The sequence below is a fragment of the Piliocolobus tephrosceles genome, chromosome 17 (assembly GCF_002776525.5).
Source record: "Piliocolobus tephrosceles isolate RC106 chromosome 17, ASM277652v3, whole genome shotgun sequence".
Lineage (NCBI taxonomy): Eukaryota > Metazoa > Chordata > Mammalia > Primates > Cercopithecidae > Piliocolobus > Piliocolobus tephrosceles.
The window spans coordinates 59991895-60011678 of NC_045450.1; the positions used below are offsets into that span (position 1 = coordinate 59991895).

Here is a 19784-nt window from a genome sequence, read left to right on the forward strand (position 1 = left end):
TGTAAACTAGTTCAACCATTATGGAAAACAGTATGGCAATTCCTCAAGGATCTAGAACTAGATGTACCATATGACCCAGCCATCCCACTACTGGGTATATACCCAAAGGATTATAAATAATGCTGCTATAAAGACACATGCACACGTATGTTTATTGCGGCACTATTCACAATAGCAAAGACTTGGAATCAACCCAAATGTCCATCTGTGACAGACTGGATTAAGAAAATGTGGCACATATACACCATGGAATACTATGCAGCCATAAAAAAGGATGAGTTTGCATCCTTTGTAGGGACATGGATGCAGCTGGAAACCATCATTCTTAGCAAACTATCACAAGAACAGAAAACCAAATACCGCATGTTCTCACTCATAGGTGGGAACTGAACAATGAGATCACTTGGACTCGGGAAGGGGAACATCACACACCGGGGCCTATCATGGGGAGGGGGGAGGGGGGAGGGATTGCATTGGGAGTTACACCTGATATAAATGATGAGTTGATGGGTGCAGCACACCAACATGGCACAAGTATACATATGTAACAAACCTGCACGCTATGCACATGTACCCTAGAACTTAAGTATAATAAAAAATAAAAATAAATAAAAAGAAAGGGTACAGAGGTAGAAGCAGGGAGCGGAGGAGATGTCTGCGGCCTGTACTGGGGCGGTGGTAGTGGGGCTGCACGAATATAAATGAGCTGATGTATTTTGTGATGAAACCATCAACTGAAATTGTGGGATGTTGGTGGAAAGACAGAAAATCAAGGATGAAGCCCAAGTTTTTCTTTTTTTCTTTTGAGACGGAGTTTTGCTCTTGTTGCCCAGGCTGCAGTGCAATGGCATGATCTTGGCTCACTGCCACCTCTGCGACCTGGGTTCAAGAAATTCTCCAGCCTCAGCCTCCCAAGTAGCTGGGATTACAAGTGCCCACCACCATGCCCGGCTAATTTTCTATTTCAGTAGAGATGGGGTTTCACCATGTTGGCCAGGATGGTCTCGAACTCCTGACCTCAGGTGATTTGCCTGCCTCGGCCTCCCAAAGTGTTGGGATTACAGGCGTGAGCCATCATGCCCGGCCCCAGGTTTTTCTTTTAACAGTAGGGTAGACAGTGATGTGCCATTTTCTAAGAATTCTGAGGAGTGAGGGTTCTGTTTATGGAGGGAAAGCAAGTATTTGGTTTTGAAAGTTAAATCTGATGTGTCTTGGACAACCAGAAGGAGATGTCAACTAATAGCTGAAATGTAAGTCTGGACCTTAGTGGAATGGTCAGGGCAGGGGATACTTTTTTTTTTTTTTTTTGAGTCTTCAGTTAAGAATGGTAGCTGCAACTTGCAGTTTGCGAGCTTTCCTGGGGAGGAAACTTTAAACTTGGACTTTCCAAGTTTAAAGGCCCAGGGAAGGAAGAAAAGCCAGCCAGGGAGTCTGGGCGGAGATGCCACCAAGCTCTGCTTCCCACCACTGTGGAAAATATTCCTGAAGAGTTGGCAGGAACACATCAAGAAGAAACTTAAAGGAATAAAGCATCTAGTTTTCCAGTAAGGCCCGAGGTATGGTGGGGTCAGTAATGGCAGGTGGGAGAAAGAAAAGTGAGCACAGGACTCATGGAAAAGGGAGAGGACTCCTATTGATAAACATGCCCGGCCTTTCCTCTACTTATTTAATTCCCACAATAATCACGAGAGGTATATTAAAATGTTTCTACTTTATAGATGAAGAAAATGGGGCTGGTACCCATGGTATGGGAAGAGCCAATATTTGAATTGCTTATTGTAAAACATACACACAGAAGAGTGCATGAACTGGGCAAGGGCAATGAATCATTATAAAACAAGTGCTCGCGTGGCTCTGACTTGGTTAGAAGTAGAAGGCTGGAGCCTCGAGGAGGTGCCTGTATAATTCTTCCCCAAAAACCTGCAGCCCACTCAGGTGACAGCCTGCCCAGAGCCTGTGTCTGTGTGTTCATTTCCTTGCTTTAAGTTTCTTTTTTCTCAATATTAGAGTTTCGTTGTGTCTTTCTTTTCGTTGTGTCACCGCACCTGTCTTATGCCTCTAGAATTTTGAACCTGTGGTCTAGTGATTCTCAACCTTGGCTGTGCATGAGAATCACCTGAAAAATAAAATTTAAAGATGCAGGTATTTGTGACCTACCTGTTCTAGACTCTTGATTCAGCAGCTCTGTACAGAGGTGGTCACCTGAACTTTGGAAAATGTCACCAGAGGATTCTCATGCTCAGCCAAGGTGAGGAACACAGCTCCAGTCCCTTCACTGGCCTTCACTGGCCTAGGGGCTGGGCTCCCTTAATCCATCTGCAGGAGCCAGAAAAGGAGAGTGAGTGGAGGCATGGGGCTGGCCACTCAAGAAGGCAGATGAGAAGGGCTGAGGCAGAGTACAGAGCCAGTAGATCTGCACTGGAAACACGTAGTCACATCTGTGGAATCTGGCTGGGTGAATGAGGGGAGAATCCTCAAACAAAGGAGGGAAAAGCAGAGCATAAAGGAGAACGGTATTAGTTAGTTGTTCCCTAACCCAGTTATGTGACTTTCCCCTCCTGAAAAGTTCTTACTAGGCAGATGTTATTTTTAATCTTGTCTTCTCTTCTAGTCTACATTTTGTTCACTCTTCCTATCTTTAACAGCACCACTCCTTACCTTTTTTTTAATTGAAAATTTTTATTTTTTGGGACAGAGTCTCACGCTTTCACCCAGGCTGGAGTGCACTGGTGCGATTAGAGCTCACTGCAGCCTCGATCTTCTGGAGGTGAGTGATCCTCACACCTCAGCCTCCCAAGTAACTGGGACTACAGGTGTGCACCATGCCCAACTAATGTTTTGGATTTTTAGTAGAGGCGAGGTCTTGCTATGTTGCCTAGGCTGGTCCTGAGCTCGAGCAATCCTCCTGCCTTGGACTCCCAAAGTGCTGGGATTGCAGGAGTGAACCACTGCTCCCAGCATTCCTTACTTTTCTAAGACCTCTATTAACTCAAGCAGAGTCAACACTGTCCAACTCAAATAATCAATATTCAGAAAAGCAATAATGTGTAGCACACACTGATAGTTCCTCTGCTGTCTCAGATCACTGTGCAAGAGTGGAAAACAGGACGGAGCTGCAAGTTACTAGAGCTGAATCTGAACGGAGAGGTTTGGGGCACATGTCAGAGCTGCCACTCGTGAAGAGACAACACTGCACTTCATCCGGAGCCTTCCCCTGATCACTCCAGCTCCTGTAGCATTCCAGCTTAGACTGACCTAGAAGTCTGCTAGTTAAACAAGTTTATGAAGCTGTTTAAAATGTTGTTTTTTTTTGGGGGGGGGGGGCTGGGCACAGTGGCTCATGCCTGTAATCCCAGAACTTTGGGAGGCCGAGGCGGGTGGATCATGAGGTCAGGAGTTCGAAACCAGCCTGGTCAACATGGTGAAACCCCATCTCTACCTACTAAAAGTACAAAAATTAGCAGGCATGGAGGCGCATGTCTGTAATCTCAGTTACTTGGGAGGCTGAGGCAGGAGAATTGCTTGAACTCGGCAGGCGGAGGTTGCAGTCAGCCAAGATCACGCCATTGCACTCTAGCCTGGGTGACAGGGTGAGACTCCATCTCTAAATAAATAAATAAATAATGTTAAAAAAAAAAAATACTGGTCAGCTTCCAGGTTCATTTAGATAATCTTGAAGCCTAATTTAGAAATATGACCCCTCCCAAAATAAATCCTTTGCCTATCATTAATAACCTGAATGAGCTAGGTGCAGGGATGTGCCCCTGTAGTCCTAGCTCCATAGGAGGCCGAGGCAGGAGGATGGCCTGAGCCCAAAAGTTTGAGACCATCCTGGGCAACATAGTGAGACCATCTCTCTTAAAAAAAAACTTGAATGACTTGGACTTAATGCAAGCCTTTATGTGACAGGTGTTCCGTAAAGTGCTTTATAAGGAGGATCGCTTGAGCCCAAAAGTTTGAGACCATCCTGGGCAACATAGTGAGACTCTCTCTCTTAAAAAAAAACTTGAATGACTTGGACTTACTGCAAGCCTTTATGTGACAGGTGTTCTGTAAAGTGCTTTATGCATATTACATATATATAAGCAATACATGTATTATCTCATGAGATCATCACAACCACATAGTGAGGATGGTATCATTATCCCAATTTTATTGGTGACGGAGCTGAGCCTCAGAGGTGTCCAGCATGCTGCTGGAGAAGAGCTTACTGGTGAGGGGCAGAGCTGCTAAGCAGCCAGGGCTCTCTGAGTGGGACACTCAACATTTCCTTTCATGGCTAGGGGTGAGGACCATTGATTTTGAGCCATGAAGTCACTTCTGTGGTAACTTCCTTAGTGCCTTCTGAGGTCCGTAAGTACTTATGAACACCATTTCTTTCTTTCTTTCTTTTTTCTTGAGACAGAGTCTTGCTCTGTCACCCAGGCTGGAGTGCAGTGGTTCAATCTTGGCTCACTGCAACCTCCGTACCTCCTGGGTTCAAGTGATCCTCCTGCCCCAGCCTCCCAAGTAGCTGGGATTACAAGCGTGCACCACTATGCCTGGCTAATTCTTGTATTTTTAGTAGAGATGGGGTTTTGCCATGTTGGCCAAGCTGGTCTCGAACTCCTGACCTCAAGTGATCTGCCTCAGCCTCCCAAAGTGCCGAGATTACAGGTGTGAACCATCATGCCTGGTCACCATTTCTTTCTTGATGTTTTGTTTAATCACCAGTAAGACAAATATGACAAGGAAAGGACCCTTTTTACAACTGAATACATAGGTTATGAACATCCTCTTTGTATTCCACAGTGAAGAGAAAGAGGTGCAAGTGATGGCCTGTGGTGCTGTCTGAGGGCCTGGCCTATCACACAGGCTATAGCCAAGGGTAAAGCCCCACCCTGGGCCATGATGACACAGACAAAAAAAAAATGTCACAATAATGCAACATCTAGGCACTCCACTGGCTCTGTTTTTGAAGGATTTGAACTAGTTTGGCTTCTCAGAAGGACAAATGATTCAGATAAGGCCAAGGCTGCTACCGTGGGCCAGATCCAACCACTAGGCAACTTATATTTCACTGGAGCTGTAATTCAGCAAATTCAGCTTGGCAGACGTGACTGGCCCTGAGAGTACTCCTCACATGCCCCGCCTTCCCTCCACCCGCAGTGGCCTTCCCAGTGACGGGCCCTGCCCCACACTGGAACAGAGCCTTACTGACAAAACAAAGTGCTCACATTTTTAGTTCCATCATGAAAAGCTCCTGCTTGCTTACAGTGGGCAGTCTATCTCCTGATTTCAGGGTTCTGAGGATTTTCCAAGGCATATAACCTACTCCTTCTTACCCCTCTTTCCCTCGATTATGGATAGCCAGTTCTTCACCAATCCCCTCTTCCTCCTTGAAGCTCTCCCAGTCCAGTTTGGACTTCTCAAGGGTGCTCATTTTCTGTTTCTTGGCACCAATTTTCCCCAAAAGGTTGCTCATGCCACTTGATCTTTTTAACCTAAAGAAAGAAAATATGAAAGAGGTAGCAGGTAAAAACTCTGATCTCTGGATTAACAGTTTTTCTGCTGCACATGGGAATCCCCTAGATTGGAGCCATTTATCTTAGTGGAAGTCATGTTCATATTTGGGGTATTTCCTTCCTGGTGTGGAGAGCACTGTAAGTAAACTGGAATTCTAATGTGCTTTTCCTGCTTAACACCACTGTCTGCTCTCCTGAGCTGCGAACAGGAAATCCTGCCTCCTTCAGACCTCTGTGGGCTCTGTGTGGCAGGTCTCTGCTTGCAAGGAGGGGAGGAGCAGCACTTCAGGCAGGGCTTTGGACTCACATGCCAAGGTCCAACTTCCAGCTTAACTGTGCGACTCTAGGCTAGTTATTTACTGCATGTTCCTTGGTTTCCTAATCTACAAAGCGAATGCTTACTCACAGGCTGTGGTGTATCTTACATGTAAAGGGCTAAAATTGCACTTGGCACAGCATCAAGGTGTAATAAGCATGAGCCACTCTGAGTCACTGTCATCGTTTAAGCTTAAAGCCCCAGGGGTTCTTTTAACAGAAAGAGAACCAGTTCCCAACACTGAGTGAAAAGTCATAGTACTGCAAAAGGGTTCTAAAATCAGTTTCCTTTCAACTCCTGTGAATGGGGCCCTGGTTTTTCCCAGGAGGTAGAGAACATTCCTCACTCTGAAAGCTCACATGCGGAATGTACAGCCTGTGCTCCACTTGCTGGTGATGCTATCATGGACAGTGGGAGAAACCCCAGATGCCCAAATTCAAGTCTTGGCAAGTCAAATATTTCCAGTCATTGTTAAACATATGAGATAATGTAAGAAAAGCAAAATGCAGTTAAGATGGTATGAGAGAAGGTTTGGTCTCTTTATGAAATGACACGAAATCATCTATCAGCATGTAGGAACTTGGAAGTTATTTTCTGCCTCATGGGGATATGCAAGAAAGTTAAACATTTAAAAACTATGAGCTAATGTCAAATGGTCTACTGATAATAATACCTTTACTTGTCTAGAATGTTTGTTCTCCAAGTGCTTTTGTAGCCACGATCTCATCTAACTCTTACTAAGGCTTGTGACACAGGACCCAGTCTCAGAGTTGGAAGGGATCATCTATGAAATAACCTAGTATCACCCTAACCCATTCCGAAACCCCATGTCCCTGCCGCACAGCACGGTGAACGACCACTCACCCCCTGTGCCTAGGGTGAGCCAACAGGTCAACGTCCATACTGAACAACAGACTGCTGGGACTGAACAATGATCCTAAGCATTCTCATTCTATTAACTTTAGTAGAGAGGATGTCAGCTTCCCTGTTTGGGTCACACCCCAGTACATGCTGAGCTTAAGATCAACTCAGAATAGGCTGGGCAAACTTCATTATCTTTGTATTAAGTTGGACAAATAAACAAAGTTCAGAGAGGTTAAATGAAAAAACACGGGTCAAAGCAATAGACAACACAGATCCGGGACAAAGCAAGACCTCTCCCGACTCTTGGTCTGCACTGCACTATCTCACCTCCAGATGAGAAGTGACTGGAGAGATTTTCTCTTTAGTTACTTTACTTCCCAGTTTGCTTAAGAGAACTCCAACAGCTCTTCATGAACTTTCTTTTTTTTCTTTTTGAGATGGAGTCTGGCTCTGTCGCCCAGGCTGGAGTGCAGTGGCCGGATCTCAGCTCACTGCAAGCTCCGCCTCCCGGGTTTACGCCATTCTCCTGCCTCAGCCTCCCGAGTAGCTGGGACTACAAGCGCCCGCCACCTCGCCCGGCTAGTTTTTTGTATTTTTTAGTAGAGACGGGGTTTCACCGTGTTAGCCAGGATGGTCTCGATCTCCCGACCTTGTGATCCACCCGTCTCGGCCTCCCAAAGTGCTGGGATTACAGGCTTGAGCCACTGTGCCCGGCCTCTTCATGAACTTTCAATTCATATCTTCTAAGCGCTGTTTTCTAGACAACTCAACTCTTACAACGTCATGCGTGCGCGCACACACACGCGCGCGCGCGCGCGCACACACACACTCTCTTTCTCTTTCACCATTTTACCAGGAACGGACCATGAGTGGGATATGGAAACTTACTGTGTCTCAAATCTTTTTCCTTCTCATCTTCCTTACTGCTACTGCCCGACTTCTCATTCTTATATCACCTGGATAACTAAACAGCCTCTTTACTGGTCTCCCTAACCTGTTTTTCCCCATCCTCACTCAGTGGTCCTATCCTGGTATCTACTGACATGCTGTAATTAGACTGAATATTCCAAAACACAAAGCTTATCATGTCTTTCTGCTTAAATGTCTCTTCACTGACTCCTTTTTATTTTATTTTTATTTTTTGAGATGGAGTTTCTCTCGTTGCCCAGGCTGGAACACAGTGGCATGATCTTGGCTCACTGCAACCTCCACCTCCCGGGTTCAAGCAATTCTCCTGCCTCAGCCTCCCAAGTAGCTGGGATTACAGGTGCCCTCCACCACGCCTGGCTAATTTTTTGTATTTTTAATAGACAGGGTTTCGCCATGTTGGGCAGGCTGGTCTCAAACTCCTGAGCTCGGGTGATCTGCCCACCTTGGCCTCCCAAAGTGCTGGGATTACAGGTGTGAGCCACTGAGGCCAGGCCCATTGATCCCTTTTTAAAATATAATAATTAAAATAAATTTTTTATGTATTTACTCTTTTAGAGACAGGTTCTCACTCTGTTACCCAGGCTGGAGTACAGCAGTGAAATCACAGCTCACTACAGCCTCAACCTTCCTGGGTCAAGTGATCCTCCCACCTCAGCCTCCTGAGTTGCTGAGACTACTGGTGTGTGACACCACGTTCAACTAATTTTTTTTATGTTTTGTAGAGATAGGGTCTTGCTATGTTGCCCAAGGCTGGTCTCAAACTCTTGGGCTCAAGCAATCCTCCTGCCTTGGGCTCCTGAAATACTGGGATTATAGGCATGAGCCACCATATCAAGCCTTATCTCAGCTTTAAAACCACTTCCTCCAGGAAGCATTCCCTAATCTCTGGGTGAGGTGCCCCTGTTGGTATTTCTATCACACCAGTTCTTTTCATATGGGAACACTGATTTTTCTTTAGATGCTTGTGAACTCTTATTTCGGCTGCAGCTGTACTAGATGGTTCTGGGCAAGTGCAGGTTCATTCACTGTTGACAACACTCCACCAAAAGCATATGTCTGAAGACTTCCCATTGCCGGCTGCAGGATCTCCTCTGAGCCTGCCTGCATGCCACAAGTACTGCCTGGACAGGTGGTGGAGCTCAAGCCATTGGGGCTAGCCTGAAGTAACACAAAAGCTGGTGGTTAAATGGCCAGCCTCCTACCCCTCACAAGGGAGTTGCAGGAGGTGCCCTGAATGCTTCTCAGAAATTCTGGTGCCATCAAGTCCTTGTGGCCTTGGAATTGTACTCTTATATTAACTTTTCCTTCTTCTTTGTCTCATTCTTTCCACCACTCACACCTGCTTCCTGGGATCGTTTCCCAAATAAACTCTCTGCACTCAAAATCCTTGTATTACGTTCTGCTTTGAGGGGAATCTAACTAAGGCTTTTAGGAGAAAAATTATTTTCCTCGTGTAGTCTTTATCTTTCTGTGGCTATTTAAGTTCCTGTGTCTCCAAACCTCTCTACCCATTGACAGAGTTCTGTGAACAATGAGCACTCAATAAAGTCAACCATGTCACCTGGATTACAGAACCAATTCATGGAAGAGAATCAGATCTTTGTAGGACAAAATATTTTTTAGAGCACTTCTACACTGAAGATTTTACAGGGAATAATTCGCTTTTATTCTTCCATCAGCTCTCAACAGCCCAGGGTTCGCCATTTAATTTGGGCAGCACCACAGCCTATGTATGCCACCTCTCCCCTTCAGCCTACAGCTCCAGTGGTATTCCTGGGTTAGGCTATCTTTTTGACGAATTACTTTGAGAAGTCTACAAGAAACTTGATTTTTTGATGCACAGCAGTGAGAAGGTTTCCAGAAAGGAAAAAAACCGTAATACCCCTTTGGCTTGCTCACCATAAAACATCAGTAAAATGTCAACTCTGCTATAATGCTTTTGGGGAAGGCTTCCAGCTCTCCTTTCACTGGGTCATTAACATGGTGTAAGATGTCCTAATGTGATAGTCTGTAAAGCAAAATGAAATGTCTTTTATTTGAGGCTAACTCAAAGTCAATGACACACTGATAGCAGCAGCCAGAACACACAGGGGGGCTCATCATAACCAGGAGACCAGCAGCTTCTTCCTAGAACCTGGTGTGTGGGCTCCCTCAAGGTTCTGAGCCCTCCCACTCACGCTCCCACCCTGACAGGGGTTTCAGTGTCCTAATCCTGGCGTCACTTCAGCACAGCTTTCAGAAAGGCAGATTTACTGTGACCTTGCCTCTTTCTCTGCCACAAAGGTACATCAACCAGGCTTTCAGGAAGCCAAGGCAGGAGAGAATCAGTCTCTGGGCAGGGGCCGCTGACCCTACTCTTGAGAAAGAACACAGGAAAACCTACTTCAGCCACGTACCTAACCTCTGAGAACTGTGGCTAGCAGGGGACAAACCAGCACTGGCTCTCCAGGCGTCTGGCAGCTGTGTATATTGGAATGGGGAAGTCAGAATTCCCTTGTAGATATGTTTTCATCAAGAACCAATCCAGTTCCAGACCAACAGAACCACTGGTTTCTTTGTTCTGGATCCGAAGCCGTAGGGCAAGGTACTGCCATAAAGTCTGCTTTAACAGACCACCCTTCAGACGACGGTACTTCATTGAGTCAAGAGACTCCTCACCCACCTGCTGCAAGTCAAAGTTCAAAGAAATGCACCATGCACTTGCTCACCCAGATTACATCCCGAATGTTATGCTGAGGGACTCTGGAATGTTATTACCAAGATGTTTCCAATGTCACAATGACATTGCAACCACCTCCTCCTGAACGTAACACGACTTTGTTGACCTTACTACTATAAATTTGATGTAAAGACTAATCCTGTTCAAGAAATGTGGCCTTTGCTTTCACCAGCCAGCTTCCATGCCATAAGAGAGCGTGGCTGAGTGCAGCTCATACTGGTGAAAGACACACTTATTTTCCAAGCTTATCTTTCTTGCGTATTTTGTTCAGTTATCCATCAATCAGCAATTATCTTCAACTCCCTTCCCACCATGCCAGACCAAGACCTATCATAACACCAGACACCAACCAAGACCTTGATTAAGAAACTCAGAAAAGGCCGGGCGCGGTGGCTCAAGCCTGTAATCCCAGCACTTTGGGAGGCCGAGACGGGCGGATCATGAGGTCAGGAGATCGAGACCATCCTGGCGAACACGGTGAAACCCCGTCTCTACTAAAAAATACAAAAAAACTAGCCGGGCGAGGTGGCGGGCGCCTGTAATCCCAGCCGCTTGGGAGGCTGAGGCAGGAGAATGGTGTGAATCCGGGAGGCGGAGCTTGCAGTGAGCCGAGATCCGGCCACTGCACTCCAGCCTGGGCCACAGAGCCAGACTCCCTCTCAAAAAAAAAAAAAACAATAACAAAAAAAAACTCAGAAAAAGCCGGGCGCGGTGGCTCAAGCCTGTAATCCCAGCACTTTGGGAGGCCGAGACGGGCAGATCACGAGGTCAGGAGATCGAGACCATCCTGGCTAACACGGTGAAACCCCGTCTCTACTAAAAAATACAAAAAACTAACCGGGCGACGTGGCGGGCGCCTGTAGTCCCAGCTACTCGGGAGGCTGAGGCAGGAGAATGGCCTAAACCCAGGAGGCGGAGCTTGCAGTGAGCTGAGATCCGGCCACTGCACTCCAGTCTGGGCGGCAGAGCGAGACTCTGTCTCAAAAAAAAAAAAAAAAAAAAAAGAAAAGAAACTCAGAAAAGTAAAAGAGACACAGAATGTAAAATGACAAGTCATGTTTTTCCTTTCTAGGTTCAAAGTTTATAATGATAATTTTCTAGAACTTACTCTGCTTCTCTTTAGCAAAAGAAATGTAATTTTAACAAAAATGTCATTGTAACTAAACAATAAACTTCATCCTGTTGAGTCTGTCATAGAGATATTATGGTAACTTGTTTACTTTGTTTCATGTCCATTAGCATGGACTTGGATTTGTCCAACCGATTGATTTTGTAGCAAGAGCACTGTTCTATCTGACCACCCTCAGCAATGCCTGGGATCCTGCTGTTTGTTTAAAAGAGGCAGTGGAAAGGAGCTGGGAGAGTAACTTGCCAAGTGGAAAGATTGACAGGGCTTACCAACTGTTTGTGAAGGATGGTAGGAAGATCTTTCCTGGTGATCTTTAAAATCATCCCCAGGTACCCAGCCACCTCACATAATAGAATTTTAGGTTTGGAAAGGAATTCAGAGTCATTCATTCATTGTATTCATCCAACAGAGATTACTGAGAATTTACTCTCTACCAGACATTGTGCTCAGAACGGGGATATAAAAATATATAAAGCTTAATTTTCAGCTTCAAAACAAAAATCCAGTGGAGGACAGATCAACATACACGCAAACTGTAACCACATATTATGAGGGCACAAAAGAAGAAGAGTTGAAGGGATGTTTAGTCCAACCTCCTTATTTTATAGATCAGTCAACTAAACTCCAAAAGGTTAAGAAACCTGCCCAAGTTTATAGCAGGAGACTTGGGATTAGTACTCAGTGCTCTTGATGCCCAGACTACTGTCTTTTCCACCTTGCTTGGTGCTAGATTTAAGTCCAAGTAGCTGGGACTATACACATATGTCACCAAACCCAGATAATTTAAAAAACATTTTTGTACAGACAGCGATCTTGCTATTTTGCCCAGGCTGGTCTTGAACTCCTGGCCTCAATCATCCGACTTTGGCCTCTCAAAGTGCTGGGATTAGAGGTGTGAGCCACTATGTCCAATCTATTACATTTTTAATGGACTAAATCTCCATGATTTAACAATCGACTTACCCAAACACTATTTTTCTCATAACAAAATATTCAACACTACACTTGAACTGACAGACCAGTACCAAAAGTGGACCGCAAGGATAGGGTTAACACGTGTACAGAAGCACCACTGACCTTTACTCTAAACTTCAACAAGTGAAGGCTGGATTAACTCTATGCCTTCCATCTAATAGCCTGGATAATCACTAAAATGTAACTTATTTGGAACAAAAATTCTTTGGCAGGGACACGCAGTTTCCCTAGTATTTGTCATCTGCTTACAATGTAGGAATGGACCTTTACAATTTTTTTTTTTTTTTTTTAAAGAAATAGTCTTGCTATGTTGCCCAGACTGGCCCAAACTCCTGGGCTCAAGCAATCTTCCTGCCTCAGCTTACTAAGTAGCTGGGATATAGGCTCACACCACTGCACCCATCAGGAATGAATCTTTTTGTAGCTCATTCATGAACTATTAATATTGTCCAGAGTCATGGAAGGTCTGACACTGGCCTGGCACTCTCTAAGAAACAGGAAGAAAGCAAGCTTATGAAGCTAATTCTTTGTTGAGGGTTGTCTGTCTGGAACCAGGGTTTCTCTTTCACGTTTTCTCTGGAATTAGCTAAAATCTGTAAGACTAAAAAGTACAACTCAAATCCCTGGGCAAATTTCACTACCCACCTGTATAAATCTCCAAGTAATCTCCCCAAAGCCCAAGATTAGACCACTCAAGGAAATGGACTGGAAGCCACTGATGGCAATATTAGGGAGCTAGTTTAACTCCCGTTCACTTCTCCACACTGTACTGACAGTACTCTATGGGTCAACGGCCTCAGGAAAGCAGAAAACCAGAAGTATGACAAGTTCCAAATATTTTAAACCTCTTGTGGCTTGAAAAATTGTCAGTACTTTTAAATCTATTAATAAAGCTGATAACAGTGCCAGTAAAAAAAAGTGCCATCTATCAGCAAAAGGCAAAAAGAAAAGCTGGCAAATAGCAACAGCTTTACTGTTTTTACACAAATAGAAAATGATTTATTCTTCAGTTCTATGGTTCTTTGCTAAACCAATAATGAAGGGCACTTACATTTGCCTGATTTGATTTCAGCTGCTCTACATCTTTATAATGTGTGTCTGAAACATACTTATTTTAGTGACAGAAGTCCTGAATTCTAGTATCTCCTGAAACATAATACAGAAAGCCCTTGCCAACCCTTCCTTCCGTGTGTTGTTGAGCGGAGGTGTGTTTTGCCCTGTTCTGGCCTCTCAGCTGACTGTCAAGGAGAACTAAGAAATTTTAGCTGACTTTGGTTCTATTTAAATGAAGAGCTCTTCCTATATAAGATACCACCATCCGTTTGTAATTACTAAGACAAGGACTGTTTTCCCAAAAGCAGTAGAGGTACTCTAAATGCACAGACTCCTGGTCTCTATTATAATCAAGGGCATTCCTTTTGAGAATGTCAGATGGGGACTGGGGCTCTCAAGTGACACTGAAATGGACTTTTTCTCTGGGACAAGTGAACTGACCTGCTGGGCAGTCTCAGTACAAGGACCAAGAGAAAGCTAACATTCTTCTCTGTGAAGAACAGTCCTTTACTGGTCTATTGTTCCACTGCAACCAACCAACTCAGTGGCTTTGGGTCTCTTAGCCACAAAGAGTAATGTGTTGTTTGTGTTTATTACTCTGCTTACTTCAGACCTTTCAGAGAAGCTCTACATTTGATAAGTGTTAGGAAAGTGCAGATCCTCTTCCACACCCTTCCTTGGTGCATGTAAAACATCTGTGATACTTGGTTCATGCATATAATGCAGAGAGAAATGCTGCAGGAAGATGTAGAAGAACTTGTGCTACCAGGTAAGCATGTGAGAGTTTTTTTGTTTTTTTTGAGACAGGGTCTCGCTCTGTCATCCAGGCTGGAGTGCAGTGGCGTGATCTCGGCTCACTACAGCCTCTGCCTCCTGGGTTCAAGCGATTCTCCTGCCTCAGCCTCCTGACAGCTGGGATTACAGGCACCCACCATCACACTCAGCTAATTTATGTATTTTTAGTAGTGATAGGGTTTCACCATGTTGGCCAGGCTGGTCGCCATGAGGCCCGGCCTCAAGTGATCTGCCCGCTTGGGCCTCCCATGGTGCTGGGATTACAGACGTGAGCCTCCCTCCGTGCCCGGTTGGCATGTGAGTTTTAAGGTGTGCGAGTGTTCATTCCACTCTTGCCTCTGAGGGAAGTTATATGGTGAAACATGCCTTGGTTCTTCAGAAAGCAAAATATCATCAAGCTGTCTTCTCTCTTTGCATGTATTCCCTTGAATTACATAAAAGAAATTCCACAGAGAATCTCATGTTGAAAGTTTGAGTTGCTGCCCCTAACCAAAGCAAATGAGATGTCTTAAAGTCAAATGAGTGTTAGTTTTTGTTTGTTTGTTTTTTGAGACAGAGCCCTGCTCTGTTGCCCGAGCTAGAGTGCAGTGGCACGCTCTTGGCTCACCGCAACCTCTGCCGCCGGGGTTCAAGCAATTCTCCTGCCTCAGCCTCTCGAGTAGCTGGGGTTACAGGTGCCCGCTACCATGCTAATTTTTGCATTTTTAATAGAGACGGGGTTTCGCCATGTTGGTCAGGCTGGTCTTGAATGCCCAACCTCAGGTGATCCGCATGCCTCAGCCTCCCAAAGTGCAGAGATTACAGGCGTGAACCATCGCACCTCGCTTGTTCATTGTTATATTTGTCTATTTGAAAAGAAGGAAAAGGAAGTGAATAACTACCTTCAATGGCAGTAAGATAAGTTACTTAATGGGCTACAACAAGGAATACCAATACATGGAAGTGCCAATACATGCTACAACATGGATGGACCATGAAAACATTATGCTAAGTGAGAGAAGCCAGGAACAAAGGACCATATATTGTATGACTCCATTATATGAAATGTCCAGAATAGACAAACCTACACAGAAAGTAGTTTAAGGGTTGCCAGGGTCAAGGAGAAATGGGGTTAGGAGTTGGGGGTGGTAGTTGCTGACAGCTAACGACAGATAAAGGGTGCAGGGTTTCTTTCTGGAATAATGAGTATGTCCTAAGTTGTAGTGATGCATAATTCTGCAAATATACTAAAAGCCATTTAGCTGTAGACTAGTATGGGAATTATACCTATAAGCTGTTTTGAAAACTGATAAATGGCCGGGCGCGGTGGCTCAAGCCTGTAATCCCAGCACTTTGGGAGGCCGAGACGGGCGGATCACGAGGTCAGGAGATCGAGACCATCCTGGCTAACATGGTGAAACCCCGTCTCTACTAAAAAATACAAAAAACTAGCTGGGCGAGGTGGCAGGCGCCTGTAGTCCCAGCTTACTCGGGAGGCTGAGGCAGGAGAATGGCCTAAACCCTGGAGGCGGAGCTTGCAGTGAGCTGAGATCCGGCCACTACACTCCAGCCTGGGCGACAGAGCAAGACTCCGTCTCAAAAAAAAAAAAAAAAAAAAAAAAAGAAAACTGATAAATGACTACTCTTTCTCTAGGTACTGGATTTATACGCTCAATTTATCTTTTATCATTCAGGAAAAATAAAAGGAAATAAAGGAAATTTTTATTTTTATTTTGAGATGGAGTCTCGCTGTCAGCCAGGCTGGAGTGCAGTAGCACGACCTCGGGTCACTGCCACCTCTCCCTACTGAGTTCAAGCAATTCTCCTGCCTCAGTCTCCCACATAGCTGGGATTACAGGCACCTGCCACCACGCCTGGCTAACTTTTGTATTTTTAGTAGAGATGCGGTTTCACAATGTTGGCCAGGCTGGTCTTCATCTCCTGACCTCAAGTGATCCATGTACCTCAGCCTCCCAAAGTGCAGAGATTACAGGTGTGAGCCACCATACCCGGCCAGAAAAATGTTATTAAAGCAAAAATGTGTTTCCTGGACTCACAAAAGCATCACATAATTGGGCCATCGTTTGGCCAACCTAAAGAAAGGCTTTAGCCTAGGCAACATGGCAAAACCCCATCTCTACAAAAAATATGCCAGATGTGATGGTGTGTGCCTGTAGTCCCGGCTACTTGGGGGGCTGAGGTAGGAGGATTGCTTGAGCCTGGGAGGCGGAGGTTGCAGTGAGCCGAGATCATGCCACTACACACCAGCCTGGGTGACAGTGAGACCCTATCTCAAAAAAAAAAAAAAAAAAAGAAAAGAAAAGAAAAGAAAAAAAGAGAAGGGTTTCCTAGCAGAGCAATTTATAATAATGATATTCAATAATGGGTGCTGGCATTAATCAGCCTTGAGGCTGGCTCTTGCTTTTTCTTCTTTGTTTTTGTAACCTTAAGGTGGTAACTCGGAAGGGTTATGTACAAGAATTCCATTATGGTCTGGTGAGGAATTCCAGTATGGTCTGGTGCGAAATTCCCCCCAACTATATAGTTTGAAAAATGTCAAACTGAAAGAAAAGTTGAAAACAGAACCACTATTTACCTAAATATGCTTCACTTAGATTCAATTGTTAACATTTTGCCACATATAGCTTTTCTTTCTATATATAAATTTACTTTTTTGTGGCTGTGTACAGTCATTGCATCACTTTACCTCTACACACTTTAGCATGTGTCTCCCAAGGACACTTTCCAACATACACCCAAAAAATTTACCATTGATATAATGACAAAATATATAGTCCAATATAAAGTCCAGGTTCAAATTTCCTTCAACGCACCTCCCAAAATGGCCTTGTCAGTTGCTCCCCATTCTCTCCCATCATGCATCACATTTGAAAATTTCTTTAGTCTCTTTTAATCTTGTAATCTAGCAGTCTCTTGCCTTTGGTTTTTGTTTTGAATTTTGGTCTTCGGTGTCTTGTTAATTTTTAAGAGTCCAGTCTGGTCGACCTATAGAATGTTGCTCATTGGATTTATCTGTTTCCTATGACCAGATTCAGGTTAAATATTTTTGCCAAGGATGCTAAAAAGATGAGGTTGGGTACTTCTTACTGAACTATCATCAGGGGCACTAGTGTCAGGTCAGCCCATCCTGGCGATGCCAAGTGTGATCCCTTTGGTAAGGCTGTGACTACCAGAACTCTCACTTGTAAAGGTACATTTTCCCTCTGTAATTAATTTGTAATTCACGTAAAATATGTGGGATAATACCCTCAGGAAGTTCAGGAAGTTCTGACCGCTTCTTACTTCTTACGCCTCACTCTATAACGTCTTTGGTTATGTCTACAGACAGACTAGAGTGAATTAATAGTAAAGAATCCTATTTGAAAGGCCAGGCAGTGTGCTGGCTCACACCTATAATTCGAGCACTTTGGGAGGCCAGGGAGGGAGGATCGCTTGAGCCTAGGAGTTCGAGACTGAAGTAAGCTGTTATTGTGCCACTGCACTCCAGACTGGGTAACAGGATGAGACCCTGTCTCAAAAAAAAAAAAAAGTCCCATTTGAAGGACAAATATACAAATATTCAGGAAATCCCCAAAGGAGAGTAAAGCTCTAGCTGTAAAAAAGTCTTTAGGCCGGGCGCAGTGGCTCAAGTCTGTAATCCCAGCACTTTGGGAGGCCGAAACGGGCGGATCACAAGGTCAGGAGATCGAGACCATCCTGGCTAACATGGTGAAACCCCGTCTCTACTAAAAAACATACAAAAAATTAGCCGGGCGTGGTGGCGGACGCCTGTAGTCCCAGCTACTGGGGAGGCTGAGGCAGGAGAATGGCGTAAACCCGGGAGGCGGAGCTTGCAGTGAGCTGGGATCCGGTCACTGCACTCCAGCCTGGGCGACAGAGTGAGACTCCGTCTCAAAAAAAAAAAAAAAAAAAAAGTCTTTAAAGGCCGGGCGCAGTGGCTCAAGCCTGTAATCCCAGCACTTTGGGAAGCCGAGACGGGTGGATCACGAGGTCAGGAGATCAAGACCATCCTGGCTAACATGGTGAAACCCCATATCTACTAAAAAATACAAAAAAGTAGCCGGGCAAGGTGGCGGGCGCTTGTAGTCCCAGCTACTCGGGAGGCTGAGGCAGGAGAATGGCAGGAACCCAGGAGGCGGAGCTTGCAGTGAGCTGAGATCCAGCCACTGCACTCCAGCCTGGGCGACAGAGCGAGACTCCGTCTCAAAAAAAAAAAAAAAAAGTCTTTAAAAAGTAAAAGAGCAGTTAACTAGAGAAAAGCAAAGGGCTATGGGATCTTCAGCAGAGTCCTAGATTGGACAGGCAAGTGGCAAGGACAGAGGCCTCTCTGGCCAACAAAGAGGCCCTCACCTAGATGAGTGGAGACTCTTCTCAAGGCCTGGTGCCTGGTACGCATGAGGGTTAAATGACATGAAGTCAGCAGCAAAGAAAACCTCTTCTGACCTGCCGCCAGACCTCTAAGGAAATAATACTTCTGAATTTCCCTTCCCCTTTGTCCACTCAAATGTGGTTTCATCTCCTCCCCGGGAAAGAGATAATGCTGCAGCCCTTCCCGCCTCTGCTCTAGCAATTTCCTTCTTTGAACCACTCCCATGGTGGGGGAGTCCTGGCAAAGCAGAGAAGGACACTCCACCATTTCACAGCAGTGTGGGAGTAAAGAAGGCCAGGGGGCTCTCCAAGGAGGAAATGTTGAGTGTAATGGAAACTAGATTCTGCCTGGGGAGGAGATGCTTTGCCCCTGAGGTGCAAACTGCTGTTGCTTTAATTTGTATGATTAGACACAGCTGGGGAGAATAATTTACTGACCAATACAGACAATTTACGTTTCTGAGACACAATTTTAAAGGAATTATTAAATACAGCTTCTAACAAAGACCATAATGACATCTTTCTTTATGCAGAACCCTGGGAGCTCAACAGAGGAAGACACAGCTTATTTTCCAGATACTGGTTCCATGTGGGCTACCACCAGTTACAGCTGCAGAGGCCAAAAAAAGCTGAGGCAGAGTGAGCATCTGGCATTAAAAGTCAATGACCTGGCCAGGTGTGGTGGCTCACCCCTTAATCCCAGCACTTTGGGAGGCCGAGGTGGGCGGATTACCTAAGTTCAGGAGTTTGAGACCAGGCTGGCCAACATGGTGAGATTCCTTGTCTCTACTAAAAAAATACAAAAAATTAGTCAAGCATGGTGGTGCACGCCTGTAATCCCAGCTACTCAGGAGGCTGAGGCAGGATAATTGCTTGAACCTGTGAGGCAGAGGTTGCAGTGAGCTGAGATCGTGCCACTGCACTCCAGTGCACCACTGCACCCCAGCCTGGGCGACAGAGCAAGACTCCGTATCACACACACACACACACACACACACACACACAAAGCCAATGACCCCTTTCAAGGAGAACTGTGCTGTGCTGTGACTGTGACTGGTCTGTGCCGGTCTGGAGCCACACATTCTCACGAACACTCCCCTGATCGTTCCCATCAGGGACAACACGGCCAGG

At 45.3% G+C, this 19784-nt stretch overlaps 1 protein-coding gene across 2 annotated transcripts in view; it reads right to left on the reverse strand.

Annotated features, from left to right (window-relative positions):
- Positions 1-19784, reverse strand: part of CFDP1 (craniofacial development protein 1) — a 155235-nt gene that overhangs the window by 7111 nt on the left and 128340 nt on the right. Inside the window, exon 6 of one of the 2 annotated variants that reach the window (XM_026456465.1) lies at positions 5325-5483. The exons of the other annotated variant lie outside the window; for it this stretch is intronic. Within the exon in view, the coding sequence (XP_026312250.1) occupies positions 5325-5483 (159 nt within the window). The remainder of the gene's footprint in view (positions 1-5324; positions 5484-19784) is intronic. 2 annotated transcript variants of the gene reach the window in all.